The sequence below is a fragment of the Macaca nemestrina genome, chromosome 6 (assembly GCF_043159975.1).
Source record: "Macaca nemestrina isolate mMacNem1 chromosome 6, mMacNem.hap1, whole genome shotgun sequence".
In the NCBI taxonomy this organism is placed as follows: domain Eukaryota; kingdom Metazoa; phylum Chordata; class Mammalia; order Primates; family Cercopithecidae; genus Macaca; species Macaca nemestrina.
The window spans coordinates 146,752,691-146,778,323 of NC_092130.1; the positions used below are offsets into that span (position 1 = coordinate 146,752,691).

General features: G+C 40.0%; 1 protein-coding gene across 4 annotated transcripts; it reads left to right on the top strand.

The window, feature by feature from the left end:
* The first annotated feature begins 1,574 nt into the window (after positions 1-1,574).
* LOC105473047 (C1q and TNF related 3) lies at positions 1,575-25,058 on the top strand. Of its 4 annotated transcripts, XM_011726623.2 has the most exons (7): positions 1,618-1,920; positions 9,023-9,134; positions 11,354-11,508; positions 16,027-16,156; positions 20,664-20,763; positions 23,922-24,077; positions 24,219-25,058. In XM_011726623.2, exons 1-7 carry the CDS (start codon positions 1,618-1,620, stop codon positions 24,271-24,273), a joined length of 1,011 nt encoding a protein of 336 aa, XP_011724925.2. In that variant the 3' UTR covers positions 24,274-25,058. The 4 variants fall into 4 exon arrangements, with proteins under 4 accessions (XP_011724927.1, XP_011724925.2, XP_011724926.2 ...); XM_011726625.3 differs by lacking the exon at positions 24,219-25,058 and having other exon boundaries at positions 1,575-1,701; positions 23,922-24,103; XM_011726624.2 differs by lacking the exon at positions 24,219-25,058 and having other exon boundaries at positions 23,922-24,103.
* Positions 25,059-25,633: the final 575 nt, after the last annotated feature.

Below are 25,633 nucleotides of genomic sequence, written 5' to 3' on the forward strand. Positions count from 1 at the left end.
AACATGACTTTCAAGGCCCCTGAACTGTGGCCTGGAGAGCTTTTAGCTCACAGAGTAACTCTCTCTCTCCGTCCCCAGCACCAAACCCTTTCCATGTATAAGTGTGGACTCTGGAAGCGGCTGTTCGGGTAGCTGCAGGAGGAGCCAGGCTAGCTTTTGACAGTTCTGGCCATTTCTAGAGATGGCTCTTGGTTCTCAGGCCCTTGGCTGAGCGATGGGGGCAGCTGTCAGCAGCTCTCTCTTCTCTCCCCTTTTCCCACCTGCTCTGACTCTTCATCAGCAGGCTGAGCTTCTCCAAGCCTCAGTTTCCCACAGTGCCGCATCGCCCCCTTCTCATCAGACGCTTGCCACCCATGCTCTTTACGGTCTTAGGTCTCTCCAGTTTTCACAAGAGAAGGCCAGTGACATTTTCTTAAGCCAGTGAATGAGTAATATAAATAAAATCGTATATAAATAGAAGCAATTTTTGATGACAAGACTGTTTAAATTCTCTTAATTTATTATCCCGAAGCAATTAGGAATGTCCATTTGCTTTTTGGCTGAATTAATAAAAGTATAGCAACTAAAGCAAAGAACATGAGAATCCTCTTGCTCTAGGTATGCTGTGTTCGAAATAATGTGTTTGGTGCTTTCCACTTCTTCAATTTTATTATTTATTTATTTTTTAAGTAGAGACAGGGTCTTGCTAAGTTGCCCAGGCTGGCCTCACATTTCTGGGCTCAAGGGATCTTCCTGTCTTGGGCTTTCAAAGTGCTGGGATTATAGGCATGAGCCATTGTGCCTGGTGCCGTTTCTATTTTAAATCAGAATATGTCAAAAGAAAGAGGAGCCAGAGACAGCCTTCTCTTAACACAAAGCAGAGTGTTATATCTTCATCTGACAATAAGTGACTTGGTGAACTTTGATTTAATTTTGGCTTTTGGGAAGTCATGGGGAAAAGAAGTAAAGCTGAGGATAGCGAAATACCTTTGCTAAACCCAGAGGCACTGCACCTGAATCCTGCTCAGTGTTTTGTAGGCAACTAACTGCCTTCTGCCACTGCCTTCTGGAAGGGGAAATGAGTTATCTTAAGTGGGCCAAAGTGGGGAAATACTAACAGTACAACTAGAAAGCAAGAGCTGTCGTGAAAGCCCTGAATGGGTTCCCACTGCCATTTCAGACGAAACTGATGCAGTTAAGCCTGAATTTCCTGGCAAGCGCAACGGTAGGTTTTTCCAAAAGGCTTTTTAGACTGCAAATACACAGCCTTTCCATGTCTAATCACAAAAGCAAACCGCTGGACACATGCTCTCTGTTCCCAGCTGGTTGTGTATGTTTTCTTCACACTTCAACAGAAACGTGCCAAGGTGTGACATTTATGAATTTCGCCAACTGGGAACTGTGCACACAAATCGTTCTTGCCTGTGGTGTGGGAAAATGATGAATGGGGGCTGTTCTGCCTGGGGAGGAGGGCTGCTGTCACTCTGGCATGCCTACAGCCTTATTTATTACACACCAAAGTATAAAACCACTCCGCCACTGCAGCTCTCAGCTCCAGTCCTGGCATCTGCCGGAGGAGACCACGCTCCTGGAGCCCTGCTGTCTTCTCAGGGAAGCTCTGAGGCTCTATTGAGAATCATGCTTTGGAGGCAGCTCGTCTATTGGCAATTGCTGGCTTTGTTTTTCCTCCCTCTTTGCCTGTGTCAAGATGAATACATGGAGGTGAGCGGAAGAACTAATAAAGTGGTGGCAAGAATAGTGCAAAGCCACCAGCAGACTGGCCGTAGCGGCTCCAGGAGGGAGAAAGTGAGAGAGCGGAGCCATCCTAAAACTGGGACTGTGGATAATAACACTTCTACAGACCTAAAATCCCTGAGACCAGATGAGCTACCGCACCCCGAGGTAGATGACCTAGCCCAGATCACCCCATTCTGGGGCCAGGTACTCAGAATTCTCTTCTAAGGATATCTGTGAAAGCTTAATGAGTTCTGTTGCTGCTGCTGTTGTTGTTGTTGTTCTTTTTTTTGGCTAAGATTCTTAGAATCAGTGAATGCTTCCGAGAAGTTCGCTAAGCTGCTTGTGAATCTCTTTCTGGATTGCTCTCCGGTACAAGAGAGACTGTCGGTCTCTGTTAGAAAATCAGCAGAGGCAGCAATGATGTGATGGGATAGTGGTCGTAGCATCACCCCATCAGAAAGGGGAACCCGGCCAGCCAGCTTCCTGCTATGCTGGGACTTGATTTCTTTCTTGCTCTGTTGGTCCGGAAAGGAGTGCTGACCCATGCAGATAGATGGGTCACTGTAGACAATCATTTGTTGTTCTTAAGAGAATTGGACTTTCTTAACCCCTTCCAGCAGGGAGAAGCTGCTCTTTGAGTTTGTCAAAAGCAATCAAAGTTTTTTTACTTTGATTTGTGAGTGTGCTGTCACATTTCATGGCAGTCTTGTTTATTTGATTAATAGCATTCTAGATTGTTAAGCTTCTCTGTTCAGCCTGTTTTAAAAAGAATTAAAGAGTTAAATAAAAAATAAACTGTTCGAAATGCAAACCTTATAGCATGATTTGATGCCTGATAATCACAGAGGACTTGATCTATTTCTCAGGTTATAAATTCAGCTCTAAGGAAATATCTTTAAATCTTGGTAGTACAAGAGTGAGTTAAGATTTCAGTAGAGTGAATTGCAAATTGGTGACACTCAGTGTAATTTAAAATATTAAGTACATGACGAGACATATTTTGAATTACCCTCTAGGCGTGTAGTGTGCTGAAAACTGATGGAGGGAGCAAGAAGAGTTACTTTGAGTTACATGATATTTGAACACATAGGTTTTTACTATAAGATTTGATTACTTTAATGCATTAAATAGGACCTGAAGAATTTCATGTAATTGAAATCTAAATCCTTCCTACCATAGATTCAGAAGTTTGGGTGGGTTGGTTGGTTATATGATCAGATCAAGATCATACACAGAATCAGTTGCAGATCTGAAACTAACCCAGAGCTTTTAACTTGACCACACAATGCAGTTGTCCAAACCATTCTGTGGGGGATGTATCCAGAGAAAATTGCTTCTTTAAGGAGCCATACAAGAAGTGATAATCTCTAAATATGATCCTATCTTTTGAAAGCCACTTTTAGAGATTGTCTGTGCATCTGACAATCTTTTGGCTGAAGGGTAATGATTAACACTGATTTGCGTGTAGGTTTTTGTTTGTTTTTGTTTTGTGGTGAAGATATTTTCACTTCCGTCCAAGACTTGATCTGGACTTTCCATTTTATAGATGGTATCCTTCCTGACCATGGCAGTGTGATTCCCCCAGAGGAAGCAGAAGGAAGTTAAAGGTTGTCTTTGGTCATTATGTCCTGACAACCGACAGCCAGCAGGCCACTGAAATCCAAATCACATTTCTCCTTCACTCTAGCTTCTAGGTTCCTGAAGTATTTTCAAACAAACCACCAACAGGAGATATTGAGGATATTTAGAGTTACTGATATCCTGGAATTTTTCAATACAACTCCTCTACCAATGGCTGTGGAGACCACAGATTGAATTGAGGATTGTGCTACGTTCTTCCTTCTTTCCCTACTTCCCCTGTCCCTCTTCTTTGATCACAATTCACTTTTCCTCTTATTCATTCAGTTCCCAAGCATTTCTTGTGTTTCTACTTTGTACCAAACTTTAAAAGGGGGGCCAGGGATATATAAAGATAAATTTGCCTGAGCTCCCATGTCCAAACAATCCTGAAGTGCTATAGTAGAGACAAATTTTTGTTAATTAAATTAAGTTTAATTAAATGCCATGTGTTAAATAAAGTCAGTACATAAAAGGCAGTTGGGCAAAAGTGTCAAAGTACTGATAGTCTTTGAGTTGGATCTCAAAAGATGAGATTAAAAGAATGACTATCCACAGCAGATTTAAAAAAAGTGCTGCAACAGAGACTGAGAAGCCTGTGAGGGGTTGGCTGTGGCTGAAGCTCCTGGGTTAGGGATGCAGGGGTGGGGACTGGTGGGGACGGGGTGTTACACAATGTTAGTGCCAAGGAAGATTCTGCTAGCTGGTTTAGGAGCTTAGATTTTGCTTTGCTAGCTAGGCTTTGTTTGTTCATAGCAGGACAGTGAGGTAATCAGATATATGGTCTGGAAAGATGCTCTGGCTGTGGGTTCATGGTGGAGTACAATGGCCAGAGATCTGGGGTGGGCAGACCTGGGCTCTCTTTTCCTGGTATTTTCTTCTCTGCAGCCTCTTTGTCATTCACCTTTATCAATCTCCCCTCCTTCTCCTGGATACCCATTTCTCCCTCTTCCCACTTCCCTTCCTCTTCTTTCTTTTCCCTTTTTTGGGGCAGGAGGTTTAAAAAAGGGAGCTATGACTCTCCTTCCTAGAAGTCACTCACTAGTAGTAGAGCTCCATTCTGCATCATTACCCCTAGGCCTCCATCTACAAAATTGATGGAGCGTGTCTTAGAGAGAAACTCTTTCTCCCGTGCTGCAGATTTACAGGCCTTCTGCATACAAATTTGACCCGCTTTTGGGAAAGGGGATGATAAACTTAAGGAGATCATAAATAGCAACTACCTACATGTAATTTTCCCTTACCTAGGAGAAAACTTCTGAATTAACACATCCTGTCCAACTTGTTCTAAGAGCTCCAGCAAAAGGCTCACAAGCATTGTTTCATTCGACTGAACTTTGAAAGATAAGGCCAGAGGAAGGAACCTGTAATGCAATGTTGCTGAAGGGTTCTCATGAGGCGCCTGATTAGTAGCAACCAGAAGTCTCTCACTGTTCTGGTGGCAGCTCTGTGCAATTAAAGCGCCCTCACATAGCCTGGTCTTGCACTTCCAATCCTAGTTGACTTTAGCATTGAGCAACCTCATCTCCTGCAGCTGAATTCTTGTGCCTAGATACTAGACTTTAAAAACAAAATGTTTCTAAATTATTATTTGAAGCTTTGGAAAATACTTTAGTATCTTTGCATTGTAGAGCTGGAAAAAAATGCAAGACAATTGTAGGGAAAAAGTGGGAAATCTCCTGTTTCATCCTCTGAAGATTCTCTGAAAATGAACTGTCCAAAGGCAGATCAATAGGAGAAAAACACATACAGATTTACTTAATGTGCATAGCACATGGGAATCACATGGGGATGATTTCCCAATAGCCCAATGCAGTATGCATGCTTACACACCCTTCCATGTAGGGTAGCGGGGAGTTGGGGAATGTAGAAGTAAATTACAAAGTTCCTCTGAGCCCTGGGGGAGGTGTTGTTACCAGCAGTGAATCCATGTGGGTCTGCGGCAACGTCAATTCTTGGCTCCTCAATTTCATTGAGGGTCATAAGGCAGAAGGAGAGACCAAGGCAAGTTTTAGAGCAGGAATGAAAGTTTATTAAAAAGCTTTAGAGCAGGAACAACAGGAAGGCAGGTATACTTGGAAGAGGGCCAAATGGGCAACTTGAAAGACAAGTGCACGGTTTGACCTTTTGACTTGGGGTTTTTTACATTGGCATACTCATGGGGTCTTGCATTACTTCTGCCTTGATTCTTCCCTTGGGGTGGGTTGTCCACATGTGCAGTGGCCTGCCAGCACTTACTTGGGAGGTGAGCATGCACAGTGTGTTTACTGGAGTTGTAAGCATGCTCACTTGAGGTATTCTTCCCTTACTAGCCAAATGCTCCTAGGTGGTCATTTGCCACTTAAACTGCCATTTTGCCTCTTAGTGCACATGCTTGAGCCCACTTGCCCAACTCCTGAGATCTTATTGGGAAGCTGCTGATAACCAGTTTCAGGTTTTTTCTATCTTTACGAAGACTGCCTTTCCCTGGCACTGGCTGCAACCAATTATTATTTTAGAGACAGTTAAAAGCCACTTGATCATCACCTGATGATCACCTGACATTCCTGGTCAGGTAGAGCCCTCCCCTACCCTGCTCGTGTCTGAGTAGCTATCTACTGTAACAGTGTCAAGAAGGGAAGGGAGCGAAATTTACTGTGAACAGAGGTTGTCTTAAAGCTTCCCAGATTATGGCTTCTAGCTGCCCTCAGGAAATAGAAGAAAAGCCTGTCTGAGCCTTGTGATGACTCCCAGTATCTTTGCTTCTCCAGCGGTTGATCTTTCCTGGCTATTTGATGAGATTCCTAAGGAGGGGGTCGTAAGACAATTGCATTTCTTTTGGAAAGACACTTCCTTAGTCAAATAAAGAAATTCCAGACAGAGTCCCTCCCGGCACTTCTGGAAAGAGGATCAGAGAGACTGGGAGGCAGGGAAAGGTCAGAGAGAGACCTTGGATCTGAGGCTTCTTTCTTTCTTTTCTCTTCTTTTTTTTTAATAAGAGATTTGCCACAAGCCAGTTTTCCCTATGATAGCTCTTCCAACACCTCTTTATTAAAACACTAAAGGTCAGAAGGATCATGAGGCCCCTCTCTCATGATCTGCATTCATACTGAAAATCAAGGTCAAGTGAGCTTTTGTCCTGCTCCACAGAGCCTTCCATCCTCCCTGTGCTCACCTTATCTTCATGGCTTATTTCTGAAGCCTTCCATTTCCAAAGCACTCAACACGTTGAAGCACGTATTTTAAAGAGTCATTTTCTGTGCACCAACACCACCTCATCCAATCCTCCAATTTAATAGCCAAAAACAAAACAAACAAAAAAGATGTCTGGAGAACAGTGACTTCTCTAAGGTCACGCAGCACCATGATGGAAATTCTAGTTACATCCAGTGGGTGTTTCAACATTCCTAAGCATTTCAGAATTTCCATTCCATTCCTACATCAATGGTTCCACTTGAGGATTTTCCCTCCTTCTCCTCCCTTTTCCATCCTTAAAATTCATCATTGGCAGAGCCCTGGATTTTCTGAGGTTTAAAAGGCTGAATTTCACATTAGCAAAACCATAACAGGAAATATGGAATCCTTCCTTCTCAGATTACAATTTTGGATTAGAAAGTGGGGCGTGCCGTGGTGTCTTTGACTTTCCAAGTGTCCTGAAATCCCTCAGATAAAATCACTGAGATGAAATCCCTCACCTCAAACCAATGGCTTTAGTTGATTTTTTCTTCCCCTACCAATTTGACAGAAGGTTTTCATACTTTCTAGTTAGTTCTTGTCCAGGTTTCAGCCTGGTAGACTGAAGACAAGACTAGGAGTTAGCTCTAAGTTATAGCTCCTGATCAGCAAGACTTGGGTTCTGAGCTGTTGCAGGAGAATGCTTGTGCTACAGATACTGTTCAGTGTTTTCCCTGAATAGCTTTGTGGAAAATTTTAGGAAAAAGCAGTGAGAGAGTAAGAACAAAATCCAAGCCCATTTTTAGAAAGAAAAGAAAGTAAGGTCTAAATGTTTAACGGTGTGAAGTTTTGACCCAGTTTTCTGCTTAAATTTTTAGTGATAAATGCAACTTGAATTTTAAATTCTTTTTTCCTCCCTCTGTGTCTCCTTTTTCTTTCTCTTCTTCCCTGTCCTCCTTTTTCCCTCCTTTACTTCGTTTTTTTCATGAATCTCTTAGCAACAACATGCTGTTTTCAAAAGACCATTGAATTATAATTGATGTCTAAGAACATTTCCACGAGTATTTTGTATGACATAATTAAAAGGCAAGTTGCCAATTTAGATGAGAGTTCAAATTTCATAAGCAACTTTAACTTTTCTGCCAATCAACTTCCACTAAGTCTTTAGCTCTTAGACAGCATATATTTTAGAAATTTATCTTTGTGTAAATAAACATTTCACTCGGCATCATACTTGAGCATATTTAGTACCCATTAAATGCTTATAAAATATTGGTTCAAAGAGTGGGATAATCATTTCACAGGTTTTTTGTTGTTGTTGTTGTTGTTTTGTTTTTTTTTGTTTTGAGACTGAGTCTTGCTCTTGTCACCCAGGCTGGAGTACAATGGTGCTGTCTCAGCTCACTGCAACCTCTGCCTCCTGGGTTCAAGTGATTCTCCTGCCTCAGCCTCCCAAGTAGCTGGGATTACAGGCATGCACCACCATGCCTGGCTAATTTTTGTATTTTTAGTAGAGATGGAGTTTCACCATGTTGGCCAGGCTAGTCTCCAACTCCCAACCTCAGGTGATCCACCTGCCTCGGCCTCCAAAAGTGCTGGGATTACAGACGTGAGCCACCATGCCTGGCCTAATTATTTCACATTTTAAAGTGGAATGTGGGAAATAGAAATCATGTTAAATAGTTGATTTACTTACAAAGTTAAAGTTGTTTCAAGATGTAGATAATAAAAATGTATTGGACTTATGGCTAATAGCAATGTATTATATTCTTGAAGATTGTTGAGAGTAGATTTTAAGTGCTCTCGTTACAAAAACAGTATATGAGACAATGTATATGTTAATTAGCTCAATTTAGTATTTTACGCTGTGTACTTAGTTTACAACAACATGTTATACATGATAAATATACATGTAATTTCTAGTTGTCAGTTAAACAAATAAATAAATGTATTGGACTAAAGAATACTTTATTTCTTTCGTTTTCTAAGACAATTTAAGTGTGCTATGGCTGTTTGAAAAACTAGTGTTACTATTCAGAATTTCCAGGAAATCTTAGTCTAGCTCTTAACTTAGTATCATGGATATAGTAAGCATTTAAAAATCGTGTTTGAAGTGGATAATTCTTGTAATTTGAGGACCATCTACTCAATTTAGCTACATCTGGGGCTATGGCAGTTGGAAAAGAAAAAAGGCTTCCAAGTCCACTTCTGAAGGAGTTTCTTCCTTTGCTGTTACAGTAGCAACAGGAAGGCACTTTCCAGAAATAGGACCCAACTTCCCACTTCCACCTACACACCTTTTCAAAGAGCATCTTCCTCTATTGACTTTCTCGTTGCCTTTTCCTTTGATCATCAACTGACCTTAGCTGCTCCCTGACCCTTTGCCACTGATATCTCTGCCACATCCCATCTCTTCTGATCTTGCTGTGATTGATTGGAGTTAAGCTTGCCTAAGGGTCAAGGTCAGTGAAAATTTAGAAATCCTAATTGCTCATAAGTACCTTTTGTTCTGAAGCTTCTCTTTCTGTCTTTTTAGTCTCCACAAACCGGAGGACTACCCCCAGACTGCAGTAAGTGTTGTCATGGAGACTACAGCTTTCGAGGCTACCAAGGCCCCCCTGGGCCACCGGGCCCTCCTGGCATTCCAGGTAAGGATGAGCAAGACACGCTGTTAATCTAATTGCAGCCTGAGCTAAAGTAGGAGGAAAGGGCAAACCTAAATAATTTGGGATCACTTCGGTGTGATCCAAAGGATCCACTAGACTCATGGCATCCTGGAGTACCACGTTCATAGGCTGGGAGTCTCCTCACCAGCACTAAGTCTGAAATGATCAGGTCATAGTCTTCTTTCCAGTATATCTGCCACAGCGCACTTTATGAAGGGCAGAGTATAGCCGAAAGCTTACCGGTCTGGGCTACAGCCATCTCAATGCCAGTCACTGAGCTGTGCATCCTTCTGTGTGACTCTAGGTCCAGCTAAGTGCTTCTTCCTCCAGTCTCAGGGTCTCTCCATGTTCAGTCATCTCTCAGTTGACTCTCATGCCACTCTTGGCCTCATGGAAACATTTTTAGGCTCCAGTACCATGTAGTGGCATGGGGAAGGCTCTGGAGCTACATCAGACCCCACTAGGCCAACAGTTCAGCCATCTGTACCGTACCAGTGCCGCCAGGCACAGGGAAGTGCCGCGGGCCTGCTGGTACCTGGGTCAGTCCAGGAAAGGGTAGCCCAGGTCCCCTCAATTTGGGGCTCTCAAGCCTACCTTGGGTTTTATTGTCTTCATCCTCAGGTTAATCCCTAGGGTAGGACCTCATCTCAGGGTCTGGCCAAAGTCCACTGGCTCTTCTGTGACTTACTCTCATTGATGTTAATATTGATCAAATGTGGTTCAAATTTTTTTCTACTTTTGAGTAGCTTCTTGCACAAAAACAAATTTACAGCAAGAAAATCTTATGTTAAACTTTAAACTACATTTACTGGCTTGGGATCTATGTCATTGGCCATCAAGGACAGCAGCCAGCAGGTGCAATGATGTAGGGTAGGGACTATTTCGACCCTTGTAAAATCTTCTCAGGTCTTAACTCTTCTGAGGTTACACATAAGGCTGGCCTTGGTTAAATGTTTTCTAACCAGGAAATGGCTTTGTCACTGAACACATTAATTTGTAAACACAGTCAAAGTTCATGCATATGTTAATTAGCTCAATTTAGTATTGAGCATTTGGAAAGGTTGTAAGCCTGGTATGATAACCGACCAAGAGTAGCATGCAAAATAAACAGCAAAAAGCCTGACATTTAGCAAACATTAAAAATAAAGAAGAGGTGTAGAAATTGTCTCTTGGTGGCAAAGGGAAAAGTTAAAATTATTTTCCAACTCTTGCTTTCAAAATCATTGCTGTAATTTGTTTAATGAATGAGTTTACCTTTTCCTCAGTTGTAAAAGTGGTATGTGTTTTTTGTAGAAAACTTCAGAGACAGGAAAATACACAGAATGACATGAAAATTACTCATGTTCCACATTTAGAAAAGAATCTCCGTGAATATTTTTCTGTAACTTATTCTTGTCTTTTTTTCCCTATGGATATAATACATAAATACATCTTTTTCCAAACAAAGAGAGTATCATGTTATCTCTATTTACTCATCACTTTTTTTTTTTCCTGAAACAAGGTCTGGCTCTTTTGTCCAGGCTGGAGTGAAGTGGCATGATCCAGGCTCCCTGTAGCCTTGGCCTCTTATGCTTAAGAGGTCATCCTGCCTCAGCCTCCCAAATACCTGGGACTACAGGTGCGCACCACTACACCTGGCTAATTTTTTAATTTCTGTTTTTGTAAAGATGGGATCTCGCCATATAGCTCAAGCTTGTCTCAAACTCTAGGGCTCAAGTGATCCTCCCACCATGGCTTCCCAGAGTGTTGAGGTTACAGGTGTGAGCCATGGTACCTGGCCACTTATAACTTTAAAATCTAAAAATATCATGAATATCACTATATCATTAGATGTTTTTCTTCAGCCTTCTTTTTTATGACTATATAACATAGTTTCTAGAACACATCATGCCCTCCTAGTATTGGTGATTATATATGTGCTTTCCAGTCTTGGCTATTTTAAATGATAATGTCATAATTCGAATTCTACACAATTTTTCCTCTAAGCCTTGCTTCAAAGGATGAACAGGCTTTGGAGCTTTAGGGTATCTAAGGCTTCTTTCAGAGCCTGGCGCCCTATTTAGATGATGATATCCCTTGGTTATAGTTGGGATTGTTTCGAATGGGCCCCTTTCATAAGTGAGTTTGGACAGTTTGTCTAGAAATGAATGGTAAGTATGAGCGACTGGGTTTTCTCATGTGATGATATCTGGTTGTTTAAGGAAACCATGGAAACAATGGCAACAATGGAGCCACCGGCCATGAAGGAGCCAAAGGTGAGAAGGGCGACAAAGGTGACCTGGGGCCTCGAGGGGAGCGGGGGCAGCATGGCCCCAAAGGAGAGAAGGGCTACCCAGGGATTCCACCAGAACTTCAGGTAAACCATCCTCGGTACATCTCCTGGTGGCTTTCCAACCTCCCTGACCACGAGGGGCCAGGAATCAGGATGTTCGAGTGCTTCCTCAAGTCTTCCCCAATCCTGAGTAAATCTGAGTCTCAGTTTGTTCTTCTATGTCACAGGATGTTTGCATAAGGCCCATGCTGTCCAAAAGGAGGACTTTGATATTATTCTTAGGGAGACATTTATGAAGAGTGAAATCTAAGACCCACATAGGACCAAATCCAAGGCAACCCTGAATATAAATTAATCTCCTGTTTTCTGAAATGAGATTTTTTTAAGAATGTAATAAGATGTAATAAGAGTTAGGGCCAACTCAACTATATAAACATTTAAATATATAAATGGAATGGTGAAATGTCTGGTTATAATATTTTATTTATTAATGTTGTTATATTTACATATACTAATGCATACATAAATATTGATATATATGTTTTCTCTCAACTCAGATTTTGTGGTATAATTTGTATTTATTTATTTATTGAAACAGAGTCTTTCTCTGTTGCCCAGGCTGGAGTGCAGTGGCACGATCTCGGCACGCTGCAACCTCTGCCTCGTAGGTTTGAGCAATTCCCTGCCTCAGCCTCCCTAGTAGCTGGAATTACAGGCATGCATCACCACACCTGGCTAATTTTTGTATATCTAATAGAGACAGGTTTTTGCCATGTTGGCCAGGCTGGTCTCAAGTTCCTGGCCTGAAGTGATCTGCCTGCCTTGGCCTCCCAAAAAAGTTCTGGTATTACAGGCTTGAGCCACCACGCTTGACCTTGCGGTATAAATTTTACTTGAGTTTTTCTTGTCAGAATCTTCTTTATCAATGGAAGATTTCAGTTTTGAGTCATCCACTCAGTGTTCCAGACCAGATTACATTCATTTCAGCATAAAGTTTAAAAAATCAATTTATGAGGTTAAAAGTGTACATTTTATCCCAAGCTCAAGTACCCATCTATTCTTTATCTCTTTTTAAACTGACTGTTAAAGTTCTTATTGCCAACAACATCTTAAACTTGTAAATGTGAGGTTAGGTCACAAGAAAAATTACTAATTTTGGGTTATTTCTGGAAGGTGGAGGAGGGCTAATATTTTGAAATAGATCCCCTCCAGGGGACTGCTATCAGCATTGAAAACTAGCATTTTTAAAAAATTAAGTTTCTTTCTGGCTAGTGTCTTCCCAAAAAAAGTAACTTGTGGATAACAATAAAGTAACTGAGATAAAATCCTGCAACATGAGAGATTTTTGAAGAACTACACTATAAAACGATTCTTGCCTGAAAGATCAATTAGGGGGAAACTGTCTTTTATTTGTGCGTGTATGGTGGTTGTTTGACCCCGTATAAGTTCCATCATTTTTCTGGGCTCTGGTTTTTCAAGTTTAAAATAACTTGAATAGTTAGTGTGTTACTCTCACTGCTTTTTGTGGGTTTTGCAACTTTTAAATGAATGCTATTTTTGTTTTGTTTTGTGTGTGTGTGCACAGGCTGGAGGGCAGTGGTGTGATCTTGGCTCAGTGCAGCCTCCACCAGGGTTCAAGCGATTCTCTTGCCTCAACCTCTGGAGTAGCTGGGATTACAGGTGCGCAACACCATGCCCGGCTAATTTTTTTGTATTTTTAGTAGAGACGGCATTTCGCTATGTTGGCCAGGCTGGCCTCGAACTCCTGGCCTCCAGCGGTCCGCCTGCCTCAGCCTCCCAAAGTGCTGGAATTACAGGTGTGAGCCACCGTGCCTAGCCAAATACTGTTTAATAATTTCAGCAACCTGGGATCCATGTGCCAGTATAAATTTACAAACAAAAAGGCTAGAGATGCCACTCAGCCAGGTTAAGGTATTTAATAAGACAGAAGATACACATCTCAAAGCTAGACACTCTAACCCAGAACCTATGAATGGTAAACCATGGAGAAGGGGCCCTAGAGTAGCCAGTTTGATAGAGAACATTCTGGGCAATTATTAAATTTGCCCCATCAGCTATTTTACCCTAAAATCACAGTACAATCATTTGGGTAGGCAGATTGTGAAGGAGGGAACTTCACATTCTTTGAAGGTCCCAGCAAGTTAAAGAATTTATTAATCTAACTTACACTCAGTTTCAATGACTCATTTGGATGAAGGATTGACTTTGACTTTCTTTTTTTTTTTTTTAATTTTTCTGCACATAATGATACACTGCAGTGTAAAATGGGGATTATCTCTATACAGTAAGTGATCTCTAGGGTATATTTTTTTGTTTTGTTTTGTTTTTTGACTTTGACTTTCACAAGTCATTCTTCAATGGTGAGTTTAAGCAGAACCTTTTCTTTTTTAAAAAAACTTTTATTTTAAACTCAGGGGTACATGTGCAGGTTTTTTACATAGGTAAACTTGTGTCATGGGGATTTATTGTACAGATTATTTTATCACCAGGTATTAAGACTAGTACCCATTGGTTATTTTTCCTGAACCTCTCCCTCCTCCCACCTTCCATCCTCCCACAGGCCCCAGTGTGTGTTGTTCCACTCTATATGTCCACGTATTCTTATCATTTATCTCCCACATATACATGAGAACATGCGGTGTTTGATTTTCTGTTCCTGCATTAGTTTGCTAAGGATAACGGCCTCCCACTCCATCCATGTTCCTGCAATGGACACTCATTATTTTTCATGGCTGCATAGTATTCCATGGGTGTATATGTACCACATTTTCTTTATCCAGTCTATCATCAATGGGAGTTTATATTGATTCCATGTCTTTGCTATTGTGAATAGTGACAAAAGCTTTTCTTGACAGGTGGAATTGTCTCAAGGCTTTTAAAATTATTGTTAACATTTTGTATTTTGAACTTCAACCCTGTCTTTGGACATTAGTAGTATAGAGGTGGTAACAATAGTAGTAGTGGTGCCAGGAGGAGGAAGAGTAGTGCCCCATTCTCCACTTAAGGGATATAGAAATTTGAGGCTCAATTACTCAATGACTTGCCAAGTGACAGAACTAAGAGAGATGGGCCTTAATCTCATATCTTTGGGCCCAAGTAGACAGCTTTATTCCCAAACTCATAGAGCATCTTGGTTGCCAATATGAGCTGGTTTCTTAAGTTAATTCTCTTTGCTGATCTTTTACCGATTGAGCAGAGGCTTTCAAAGTCCCTTAAAAGATTACACATAAAGTATTTGTAACCATTCCCAGAAATGGGTGTTGACCATTAAATGACTTCTCAGATTCCCCTATCTCTAAACTTTGCAGTTCCAATATTACATTTTTTCATCCAAAATCATGCCGAAAAATTTTTGCTGTTCTAATATTAAAAAAGATTGTTAATTTTAGTAAACCATTTTTCTGTATTTTAGATAACCGCAAACACTCCTTTTTACCTTTTCAAGGTTATTCATGTAATATCTTTTCATCATTAAAAAAATTAGAAAACTTCTGGGCCAAAAATAATAAAACATGCCCAGAAATGATTACTATTAACATACAGTTACCTAACTTTTCAGATTTATGCGTACTTATATACGTGTTACTTTTAAATATGATGGGAACATATATACATATTATTACTTTATTTCATGAATGACAATCTATCCTAAATGTCTGTTCATGTAAATAAGTAAAATTCTGTATTTTAAAAATTTGTATCTTTTTTTCTGAATATAAAATTAATACATGCTAACTTGAAAATTATAAGTGTAATGAAGAAAGGAAAACTTTCCCATGAAACTTCTACCAAGAAAGACCTGCTATTAATAATTTCAAGAATATTCTTGCAGATATTTTTCTGAATTTGCCCACACAATAACTCCATCTACACAGACACAGTTAATAAAGTCTGGTATCAGACAATAATGATCTTGTGTTGTCTACTTTTTGAGTAAACAGTGTATTGAAGATATTTTCTCATTTTATATAGATGCACATTTAGATCAGCATCAAGAATTCTCAAAGTGTATTCAAAGAATTAATTTCATTAGAAATTGATAGGCTGGGCACCATGGCTCCCACCTATAATCCTAGCACTTTGGGAGGCCAGGGAATGTGGATCTCTTGAGCCTAGGAGTTTGAGACCAGCCTTGGCAACGTAGTGAGAACTTGTCTATATAAAGAAAAACAATAAATTAATAGGTATCTCTTGGGGAAAAAATAATGCAGGGTTACCAAAATTAAAATGTTTGGCTATAGGGTTTCTCACATCCTTGAATTTGCTGATGTGCATTTCACGGCTGTAAGTGGAAAATTTCATCTAAATTTTTCTGGCATTATTTGATAACAGAATTTTAATATTTCAAAAATCATTTGAAAGACAAATAATCTTTGAAACCTATGTTCAGACATTGTCAGTCTAACGGCTGCATAGCATTCAAGTGTTAGGAATTACCATAATTTATTTATTTCTTTCTCCATAGATTGATGTTTATTCCCAATCTTGCTGTTATGTATAATGTTTAACACACTAATCTGCATAAAAACTTGACTTCTTTAAGATAAATTGCCTATTTATTGACCAATAATTCTTTCCTAGATTGCATTCATGGCTTCTCTGGCAACACACTTCAGCAATCAGAACAGTGGGATTATCTTCAGCAGTGTTGAGACCAACATTGGAAACTTCTTTGATGTCATGACTGGTAGATTTGGGGCCCCAGTATCAGGTGAGATGGAAACATTGGATAAAGATTGAGTTAATCAATGTAATAATAAAGACAGGGAAGGAAGGAAAGAAGAGAGGGAGGGATGGAGAAAGGGAGGGAGGAAAAGAAGGAGGAAGGGAGTATGAAATAAAGGAAGACATTAAGGTAGTTATTTTTTTCTGATTCAAGTTAAACCAAACAGCTCATATAGATTTCTATTGGATTTCAAAGTAAATGAATTAGAATCTGAAAACACAAAAATAGTTTTTAAAATATGGCCACAGTCATTAATATTATTAACTCTGATCTAGACTGAGCTAAATAATTCTTAAGAGGACATAGTTACCTCAGACTTTAAAAGTCCTTAAAACATAATTCTCAGTTTAAATGTGTCATAACTGTTTCCTCCCCTTGCCACCACCTCAAGGAGTGCCTGATCCTATTTTTTTAATTAAAAGAAATTGAGCAGGTAATACATTTACTTATTTAAAAAGTTAAAAGAGTTTGTTTACGCAAATGAATACAAATATATCTTCTCACATTTCTGTATAAAAGCTAGGACAGTCTACATTCTGATTGTGTTTTGCTTTTTTAAAAAACTAACAATATATTTTAGAAACCTTTTCACATCATTACTTTATCTTCTCTCTTATAGCTGGATGTACCAAAGTATATTTAATGATTCCCTTATTGCTGGACATTTGGGTTGTTTCCAGTTTGGTTTTTTTTTGGTGGTGGTGGTGGATTTTTTTTTTTTTCTAGGCAGGGTCTCACTCTGTTGTCCAGCCTGGAGTACAGTGGTGCCATCTCGGCCCACTGCAACCTCTGCCACCTTTGCCTACCAAGCTTAAGCGATCCTCCCCACTTAGCCTCCCGAGTAGCTGGAACTACAGACCCAGGCCACCATACCTGGCTAATTTTTGTAGTTTTAGTAGAGACTACCATGTTTTACCATGTTGGCCAGGCTGGTCTGAAATTCCTGGCCTGAAGTGATCCGCCTGCCTCAGCCTCCCAAAGTGCTGGAATTACAGGTGTGAGCCACCATGCCGGCAAGAATATACCACTTTGTAATTGATCACTTACAGGTGCATCTGTAGGCTAAAGTTTCAGGAATGTTATCAGTATAAACATATCCATAATTTTTATCAATTTTACCAAATTGCTCCCTGTAAGTGTTGTACCAATATACTTAAATTGTTAAGATATGAAAGCACTTATTTCCTGATAGCCTTATCAACAAAATGTGCTTTCAAGTTTCTGGACAGTCAATAAATAGAAAATCCCATTTTACAAACGTTTTACTTTGAATTAATTTTAGACTTATAGGAGAGAGTTATAAAAATATTATACAAAGTTATCATATTTTCTTTAGCCATCTTCCCCTACTATTAACGTTTTAAATAACCAAAGTGCAATTATTAAAATAAAGAAATGAATCTAGGTACAATACTATGACTAAATTATGGACTTTATTCAGATCTCACCAGGTTTTTCTGATGCCCCCAACTTTTAATTCCTTTTATTGTCTGGCCATTTCTACCATGGGTTCGCACCTTTTGTTCTATAATGTTCTTTCATAGAGGTATTTGCTTTATTAGTATAAATTCATGGCTACATTTTTCATCCACTACATGACAACATTTTTTCTTGGAGAGTATAGTTAATACATTAGGGTCATTTTTGCTTTTCTTTTCTACTTAAAAAAATTAAGTGATGATTGAATGAGTTGGATTTTCCTAGACCAGCTATATGCTCTAGTTTCTTGGTGAAGAAAGGACCAGGGCAGTTTCTAAACTAGATAACTCAAAGGCTCCCTCCCTTGCTGCCAGGGGACTAACGGATTCTTTTAAGTACGGCCCTGATGTGTGTTTTCCTTGGTCACACTTCCACTGCCTCTCCAGACTGCACTGGGTCCATGAAAGCTTCTGAAGCCAGTCTTATGCTTCCTGGTTCCCTTGCCTTCAGGAGTCCTTTTTTTTTCTTTCTTTCTTTTCTCTTTCTTTTTTTTTTTCTTTATTTTATTTTATTTTATTTATTTATTTATTTTTTGCTGGCAAATTTTGAGATTGGCCACTCACTGCAGATCCTCTTTCCACATCCTACACTGTATCTAGCAACCATCACCCCAAACGCAGCCTTTGCTTCCGCTTGGCCCTGTTCACAGCAGCTTGTTTTCAGCATTGCACTTCCACATGGCCCTCACTATAAGAGAGTGCATTTCTCCTGGCACTGTGTGACACCTGCTGTCACCTGGCCTCCTCAGAGCCCAGCCCAAACTTGTGTTATCTCCAAGTGACTCTGTCCACCCTCAGGGGCATTTGGCAGCACTTACAGGTATTTTTGAAGTTCATTGATTTTCTTCCAGTCTCTTAGTGTTGCAGAATGTGGATACTTATTTGGTTTTTGTTTTCCAGTTCTTTTCATTTCTCTATATGGTATCCAGAATTAAAAGGAAGAAACTTCTGATGGAGGCAGTGGCCCTGTCAGATGTTCACAAATGCTTTTAATGGCACCTTGATTTATTTCTCTTCTCAACTTAAGTCAGAAATGAACTGAGATATGAAATGATAGAAGCAATCTTTCATTACACCTTAATGTCATGAAAATCATCTTTAAATGTTCTTATGTGATTTTCTGCTCTGAAGGTTTACGTGGTAATTTTCTTATAACTATTCCGTTAAATGCTATCTGTGCCACAGATTATATTAGTGACTAGAAATACCTAGTCCACATTTCCATGGAATTAAGTGGCTTTATAATTGAAGCCTAAGTAAGAATTTAGTTTTTTAGAGCTCTCTTGCCAGACGTTCAGCTTCTAGCGATACCGCTGTCATTGGACCCTCACAGTTTTCTGTTTCAGTCTCCATTTTTGCAATAGATTGCAAAAAGACCATTTTATCCTTTCCAGCTTTGGGAGTGAAGAGACAGAGAAGGCTGGTTTTTGAAATTACAGCAACACAGAGACCACCAAACTGTAGTGCAAGTGTGTCTCCTCTGCTTTCAGTAGCTTCCCTTGCAGGAAAGTCACATGTGGGTATAATACATACTAACTTCGGTATTTCCAACTCCAGGCATTTCATTTATTCACCATCTGGTGTTTTAGTCTACTCTTTCTAACATGTTTTTGCAATCTATTTTTAACAGTTGTCATGATTTTGTAAGAAAAACTAATATATTTTCCTGTCATTTTGATTTCAGCTTTATCTTCTTGAAGTATTGAAAATTATGTATGTGTATGTGTCTAATATGAAATTTGGTAAAACATGAAAAACTAAACACATATAAACTATTTTCCTTGAGGCTTTTAATTTTTATCTGCCTTTACTTTTCATCTGTGGGCCAATCTCTAGGCATATGAATAGGCATGATAAACTTTTAGGCCATTTCCTTTGTTCCCAGAACATTGAGTATGCGTTCTCGGCACTAGACAAAGCACCATCATACTTCTTCATTTAATCTGACTTAGAATCAGGTGAATTGACACGGCACCCTTACAACTTTCATCTTACTTGATTGCACCTTTGAGAAAGAAATAGAACTATCTTTTATTAAAGCTATTTCTGGGTTACTGTCTTGAAAGGCCATTTGTTTAAAATGTAACATGGAAATCAGTAAGAGCTTGATGACTTATGTTCATTCACCTTTCCAAAATGCACACCAAAATCCCAGATCATTTAGAGTTTGAAAAATTTTCCTTTTGTTTTTTCTGTGTGCTATTGGATTCTTCTTAATCATTCAGTAAAAGTATCCTGTGTGCTGGCATTTAGAGTATATTAGGTCATATTATATTGCTTTCAATTAGGAGCCCTAGTCTCTTATTAAATAACTCAAATCTTCAAAAATATATGTTGGTCTTTTTCAAATGAAGAGGATACAGACTTTTAGTGACAAGGTCCTGTCACTGAGTCTAAGTTGGGTCTTTCTGTTTATTGTATATAATTTCACCAACATACAAGGAATAGCATAAGAAATTACCAGAACCATATCTTTATAACTCATAAACATTTATTCTGTGCTCCAGGATTTCCTTATCTTTGGCTAACCCCTTTGGTGAGTATAATCGTCTGTTGTATTGTTATAGTTGCTCATTTTCTTAAGCTACGGAGCATCGTTGTTCAACCACAAACCTCTCTGTACCTTGGTAACACGAGTTCTGTGGTAGATGCGGATGATAGCTAACCTATGCCCAGGAACAACACCTACCTTCCCCTAAGCACTTTGTCAGGGCACAAGGTTGTGAGATACAGCTAAAATGAGGTAGGCCTCTTCCCTTAAAGACTTTCAAGTCTTATTCGGGATACACAGTGTACACATTGAGAAAGTCTCAAAACACTTGAAAGCACTTGAAAGCACTTGGAAGAGGAGTAGGTAAAGGGACATTCCTGCAGATCAAGGCCAAGGAGAAACACCATACTACAAAGAATATCAATAAAAGACATGCGAAGGCATTGGCAAATCTCCAGGTATCTCCAGGTCCTCAGTGTATAATACGTTAATATCAACATGGATAAATACCTGCTTTTTTCAGGTGTGTATTTCTTCACCTTCAGCATGATGAAGCATGAAGATGTTGAGGAAGTGTATGTGTACCTTATGCACAATGGCAATACAGTCTTCAGCATGTATAGGTGAGTGGTCTTTTCTATCACGGGTCTCATCCATGCTGCCATTGTTTGTTCAAGGAACACCTAATGACAGGGAAGTGTATAGGAGTCAATAGAGCCTGACATGGCCCTGTCCTCAATACGAGCCCTCATGCACCAATGTGGCCACATTATCACCATTATTGTTTGGGAAGAAATAAATCTGATGAACTTGAGCATCAGCAGGTTGATAAGAGGCCTTGCATTTATTACTAGCAGCACTCCCCATAACCAATCATTTGGATTATTTTTATAAATCATTATTTTTCTCCTCTCTCTCTGCCCCTTTTTCTGCTTTCCCATTCTCCCACACCTTCTGATGTTAGCTTGGAATGTGGCAGAGAGGCAGAGAGCCAACACCTTTCTTACAATTAAATGGGCCATGAGTTATCTATGAAATATTTTGTGGCTGTTAGCATTTCTCTGTTATTTTTGATGATGTGTGATAATTGCTGTGTTTACTTCTGGAGCCTAACCTGAGTGAAATGCCAAAAGACAGAAAGATGAGTCAGGGTAGGTGAAATTGTTACAACTAAGAGATCCAGTAGCTCTAACACACTAGAAGTTGATTTTTCTTGACCAGTCCAGGGAAGACTTTCAGGTTGGGAAAGAATGAGGAGTTGTAGGAGGGGTGCAGATTGGAAATGGGTTTATTCTTCCTGTTTTTTGAGGAAGCCAGGCTGATGAAAGCAGCTCTGCTATCTATAAAACTGACTTTGAGCCGGGTGCGGTGGCTCACACTGTAATCCCAGCACTTTGGGGGGCCAAGGCAGGCAGATCACAAGGTCAGGAGATCAAGACCATCCTGGCTAACACGGTGAAACCCTATCTCTACTTAAAAAAAAAAAAAAATACAAAAAATTCACCGGGCGTGGTGGCGGGCGCCTGTAGTCCCAGCTACATGGGAGGCTGAGGCAGGAGAATGGCGTGAACCCAGGAGGCGGAGCTTGCAGTGAGCCGAGATGGCACCACTGCACTCCAGCCTGGGCCACAGAGCGAGACTCCATCTCAAAAACAATTACAACAACAAAAAACAACAAACAACAACAACAAAAAACTGACTTTGAAATTCTCTCTGGTCATTGTCATTGCCAGAGCCAGAAGGAAAAAAGGTTCCTGTTGCAAGCTTGTGGAAATGTTTATGAATCAGGAATTCTGTTCAGAGAACTTAGTCACATTGTTTTCCACCCAACAAATGCAAGGGTGACATGGAATTGTAGGGCCAATGGAAGAAAGGAAAGGGGATTCTGGTGAACAGCTAGCCTTCTCTGCCCTCTGGCTTCCAAATATCTGCTGAACTCTTCTTCCTACACTTAGAATACATGTCTCCCCATCGCTCTGACCCTATGAGAGACAGCCTGTAAAGCACAAATAATGCATCCAGCTCAAAGCCCTGAGTTAGTCAATGAGCAGTACTTTTCATCAATTGGTTTGTTGGCTATTTTTCTCTTTGGCTCCTGCTTCTGTCCTCTAGGAGGGTCTTCTCTGTCTGCTTTTCTCTGTAGCGCATCTGAAAGGTGAGCAAGCCCTCCTCAGGGCTCTCTCACAGCCCACTTCCTGCTGGTGCGAATTTGAAGACTGAGTCAAACATCCCAAGCCTCTTGAGTCCAGTTTTGGGTCTCTGGTAAACCCATTTCCTCAGAAACTTACTTAGCAGGCTTTTACTCTATTTTTTACTCTATTTACTCTATTTACTTAGCTGGCTTTTACTTCGTTTGTTAAAGAGATTAAGTCAAGTCAGTTACATGTGTTACTAAACCACACTCCATGTACTTGTCTTGAGTTTTCAGCCTGCTATTCCTTGTCTTCATGGCTTTCTCTCAATTTAATGGAATTACCCTGAGGCCTTGTAAAGCAATAGATTTGGGTAGAAAGGCAATATTTTTAATCCATCAGATTGTGCCACAGCTGTGTCTATTTGACTGAATGAGTAGTCTTTTAGTTTTCTTCTTTTTAATTTTACTTTAAGTTCCGGGATACGTGTGCAGAATGTGCAGATTTGTTACATAGGTATATATGTGCCATGGTGATTTGCTGCACCTATGAACTCATCATCTAGGTTTTAAACCCTGCATGCATTAGGTATTTCTCCTAATGCTCTCTCTCCCCTTTGCTCTCCCTCCCCTTTCCCCCGACCCCGCCACAGGCCCTGGTGTGTGATGTTCCTCTCCCTGTATCCATGTGTTCTCATTATTCAACTCCCACTTATGAGTGAGAATATGCAGTGTTTGGTTTTCTGTTCCTGTGTGTGTTAGTTTGCTGAGAATGATGACTTCCAGCTTCATGCATGTCCCTACAAAGGACATGAACTCATTCTTTTTCATGGCTGCTAAATGAGCAGTCTTAAGGAGAAAACATCAACTTTATCACTGCTCTTCCAGGTATAAAAACACCCGGCTTTTTTAACCTTGTTAGGCCCCAACCATATAGACACTACTTTCTTCTTCTTCTTCAAACAAGTTAGTTTTTGCCTAAGCTCATCTTCTGTAGCAACATCTTTCTAAAAGCAGCAGAGTATTTTGGCTTTTTCCAGTCACTTCCCTTTCTTAGCCTACAGGCGTTAGATCTTCCAAGTTAACATGTTTTCCCAAATGTTTTTGCACAGTGTAACATGGATCTTCTGCTTTCCCAGACCATGATATTTGTTTCCCCATTGCTCCTTGCCTGACCATGAGCCAGTGCAAGCCTATTTTTGTTTGCATTATGGAGCAGTCTCCTTTTGTACCAAATTCCAGCTAGTTAGGGGAAGCTAAATTGCTGTAACAAAAACCCAGTGGAATAGCTCAAACATATTATAACTTTCTTTCCTTCTCATGAAACAGTCCAGGGTTGTTCTGGGTTGGAGCAGGGAAGAGAGAGAGCTGTTTTCCACACAGTCTCCAAGAACCCAGTACTCAACATATGGCTTCCAAGATCATTCTGGTCATTGTCATGAACATTCCAGACAGTCATAAGAAGGAGCAGGGAGGGGTTTTGTGAGAGTGTTACTCGCCAGCCTTAGGTCATTTCTGCTCACAGGCTGTTTCGAGAACTTAGCCACAGGATTATACCTGTGGGAAGGGGAAAAGGGAAGCACAGACTTTGGTGAAGAGCTGGTTGTTCATGGCAAAGACTAAGTAGTTTGATCTTCTTTTTCTTTCCAGCTATGAAATGAAGGGCAAATCAGATACATCCAGCAACCATGCTGTGCTGAAGCTAGCCAAAGGGGATGAAGTTTGGCTGCGAATGGGCAATGGCGCTCTCCATGGGGACCACCAACGCTTCTCCACCTTTGCAGGATTCCTGCTCTTTGAAACTAAGTAAATATATGACTAGAATAGCTCCACTTTGGGGAAGACTTGTAGCTGAGCTGATATTGTTATGATCTGATGAACATTCAAGTTAGGGTTTTACATGCTGTATTCAAAAAGTTATTGGTTGCAATGCTATTCATGCTACAGGTACACCAATAATGTTGGACAACTCAGGGGCTCAGAAGAATCAACCACAAAGTAGTCTTCTCAGATGACCTTGACTAATACACTCAGCATCTTTATCACTCTTTCCTTGGCACCTAAAAGAGGATTCTCCTCTGAAGCAGGTTGGAAATATTTTTTTTCTATCAGAGAAGTCATTTGCAAAGAATTTTGGCTGCTCTGCTTTTAATTTAATACCAATTTTCAGGAACCCGTGAAGTTTTAAGTTCATCATTCTTTATAACGTTTGAGAGAATAAGATGCAGTGATATGACAGGGCTGGGGCAAGAACAGGGACACTAGCTGCCTTATTAGCTAATTTAGTGCCCTCTGTGTTCAGCTTAGCCTTTGATCCTTTCCTTTTGATCCACAAATATGTTAAAACTCTGAATTCACATACAATACTATTTTAAAGTCAATAGATTTTAGCTGCAATGTGCTTGACCAGTAATGTTTTTGTAATTTTGTCTATGTTCCCCCACATCGCCCCCAACTTCGGATGTGGGGTCAGGAGGTTGAGGTTTGCTATTAACAAATGTCATAAATATTTCATAGAGATACAGTACCAATAGATACTCAAATGTTGCATGTTGACCAGAGGGATTTTATATCTGAAGAACACACACTACTAATAAATACCTTAGAGAAAAATTTTGACTTGGCTGTAGATAAAACTATGGCAAGAAAAATGTAATGAGCAATATATGGAAATAAACACACCTTTGTTAAAGATACTTTCTAAACTTGTTTTTAATAAAGTTTAATAGTCATACAATTGTAAATCACTATGGTTAACACAAAGTGAAAATATTTTCATGCAGGTGATATGAATAAATGACTTGGGCACACAGCAGGGTCACATGACTCCAGAAAACTTCACTTTTCAGTTATTCCATTGTTATAATTTCAATGCTTTAAGACATTGATGTTTAGAGGGCTCACTAATAAAATCTGAATTTCTCTGAGGAAAGAGGTTTTTTATCACATACCTGAAGTCTTTGTAATGTTCATGCTTAAATTCTAAGTTTTCACCTTAGTGACACACAAGGTTTGGTTGTAGGCAATAAGTCCCAGGTGTGTGGGAAATTGATTTACAACAGAGATGGGAAAAGGTGCAGACAATTTCCAATGCCTTCACAATTTACCTATGACCAGAATTATACTTGGAAGATTAATTTCACAAGTGTCCCAAAACTGAGATGCTAAAAAGGAAACAGTAGGTAGGTGTCTGCAAATTCTAAATCTTTTTTTTTTTTTTTTTTTTTTTTTTGAGACAGAGTTTCACTCTGCTGCCCAGACTGGAGTGCAGTGGCATGATTTCAGCTCACCGCAGCCTCCATCTCCTGGGTTCAAGTGACTCTCCTACCTCAGCCTCCTGAGTAGCTGGGACTACAGGCACC

Coding starts and splice junctions, on each gene's coding strand:
- LOC105473047 (XM_011726623.2), top strand. CDS start 1,618: ATGCTTTGGAGGCAGCTCGTCTATTGGCAATTGCTGGCTTTGTTTTTC. Junction 16,157..20,663: donor ATTTGGGGCCCCAGTATCAG/GTGAGATGGAAA, acceptor TGCTTTTTTCAG/GTGTGTATTTCTTCACCTTC. Junction 24,078..24,218: donor TTCCTGCTCTTTGAAACTAA/GTAAATATATGA, acceptor TTCATGCTACAG/GTACACCAATAATGTTGGAC.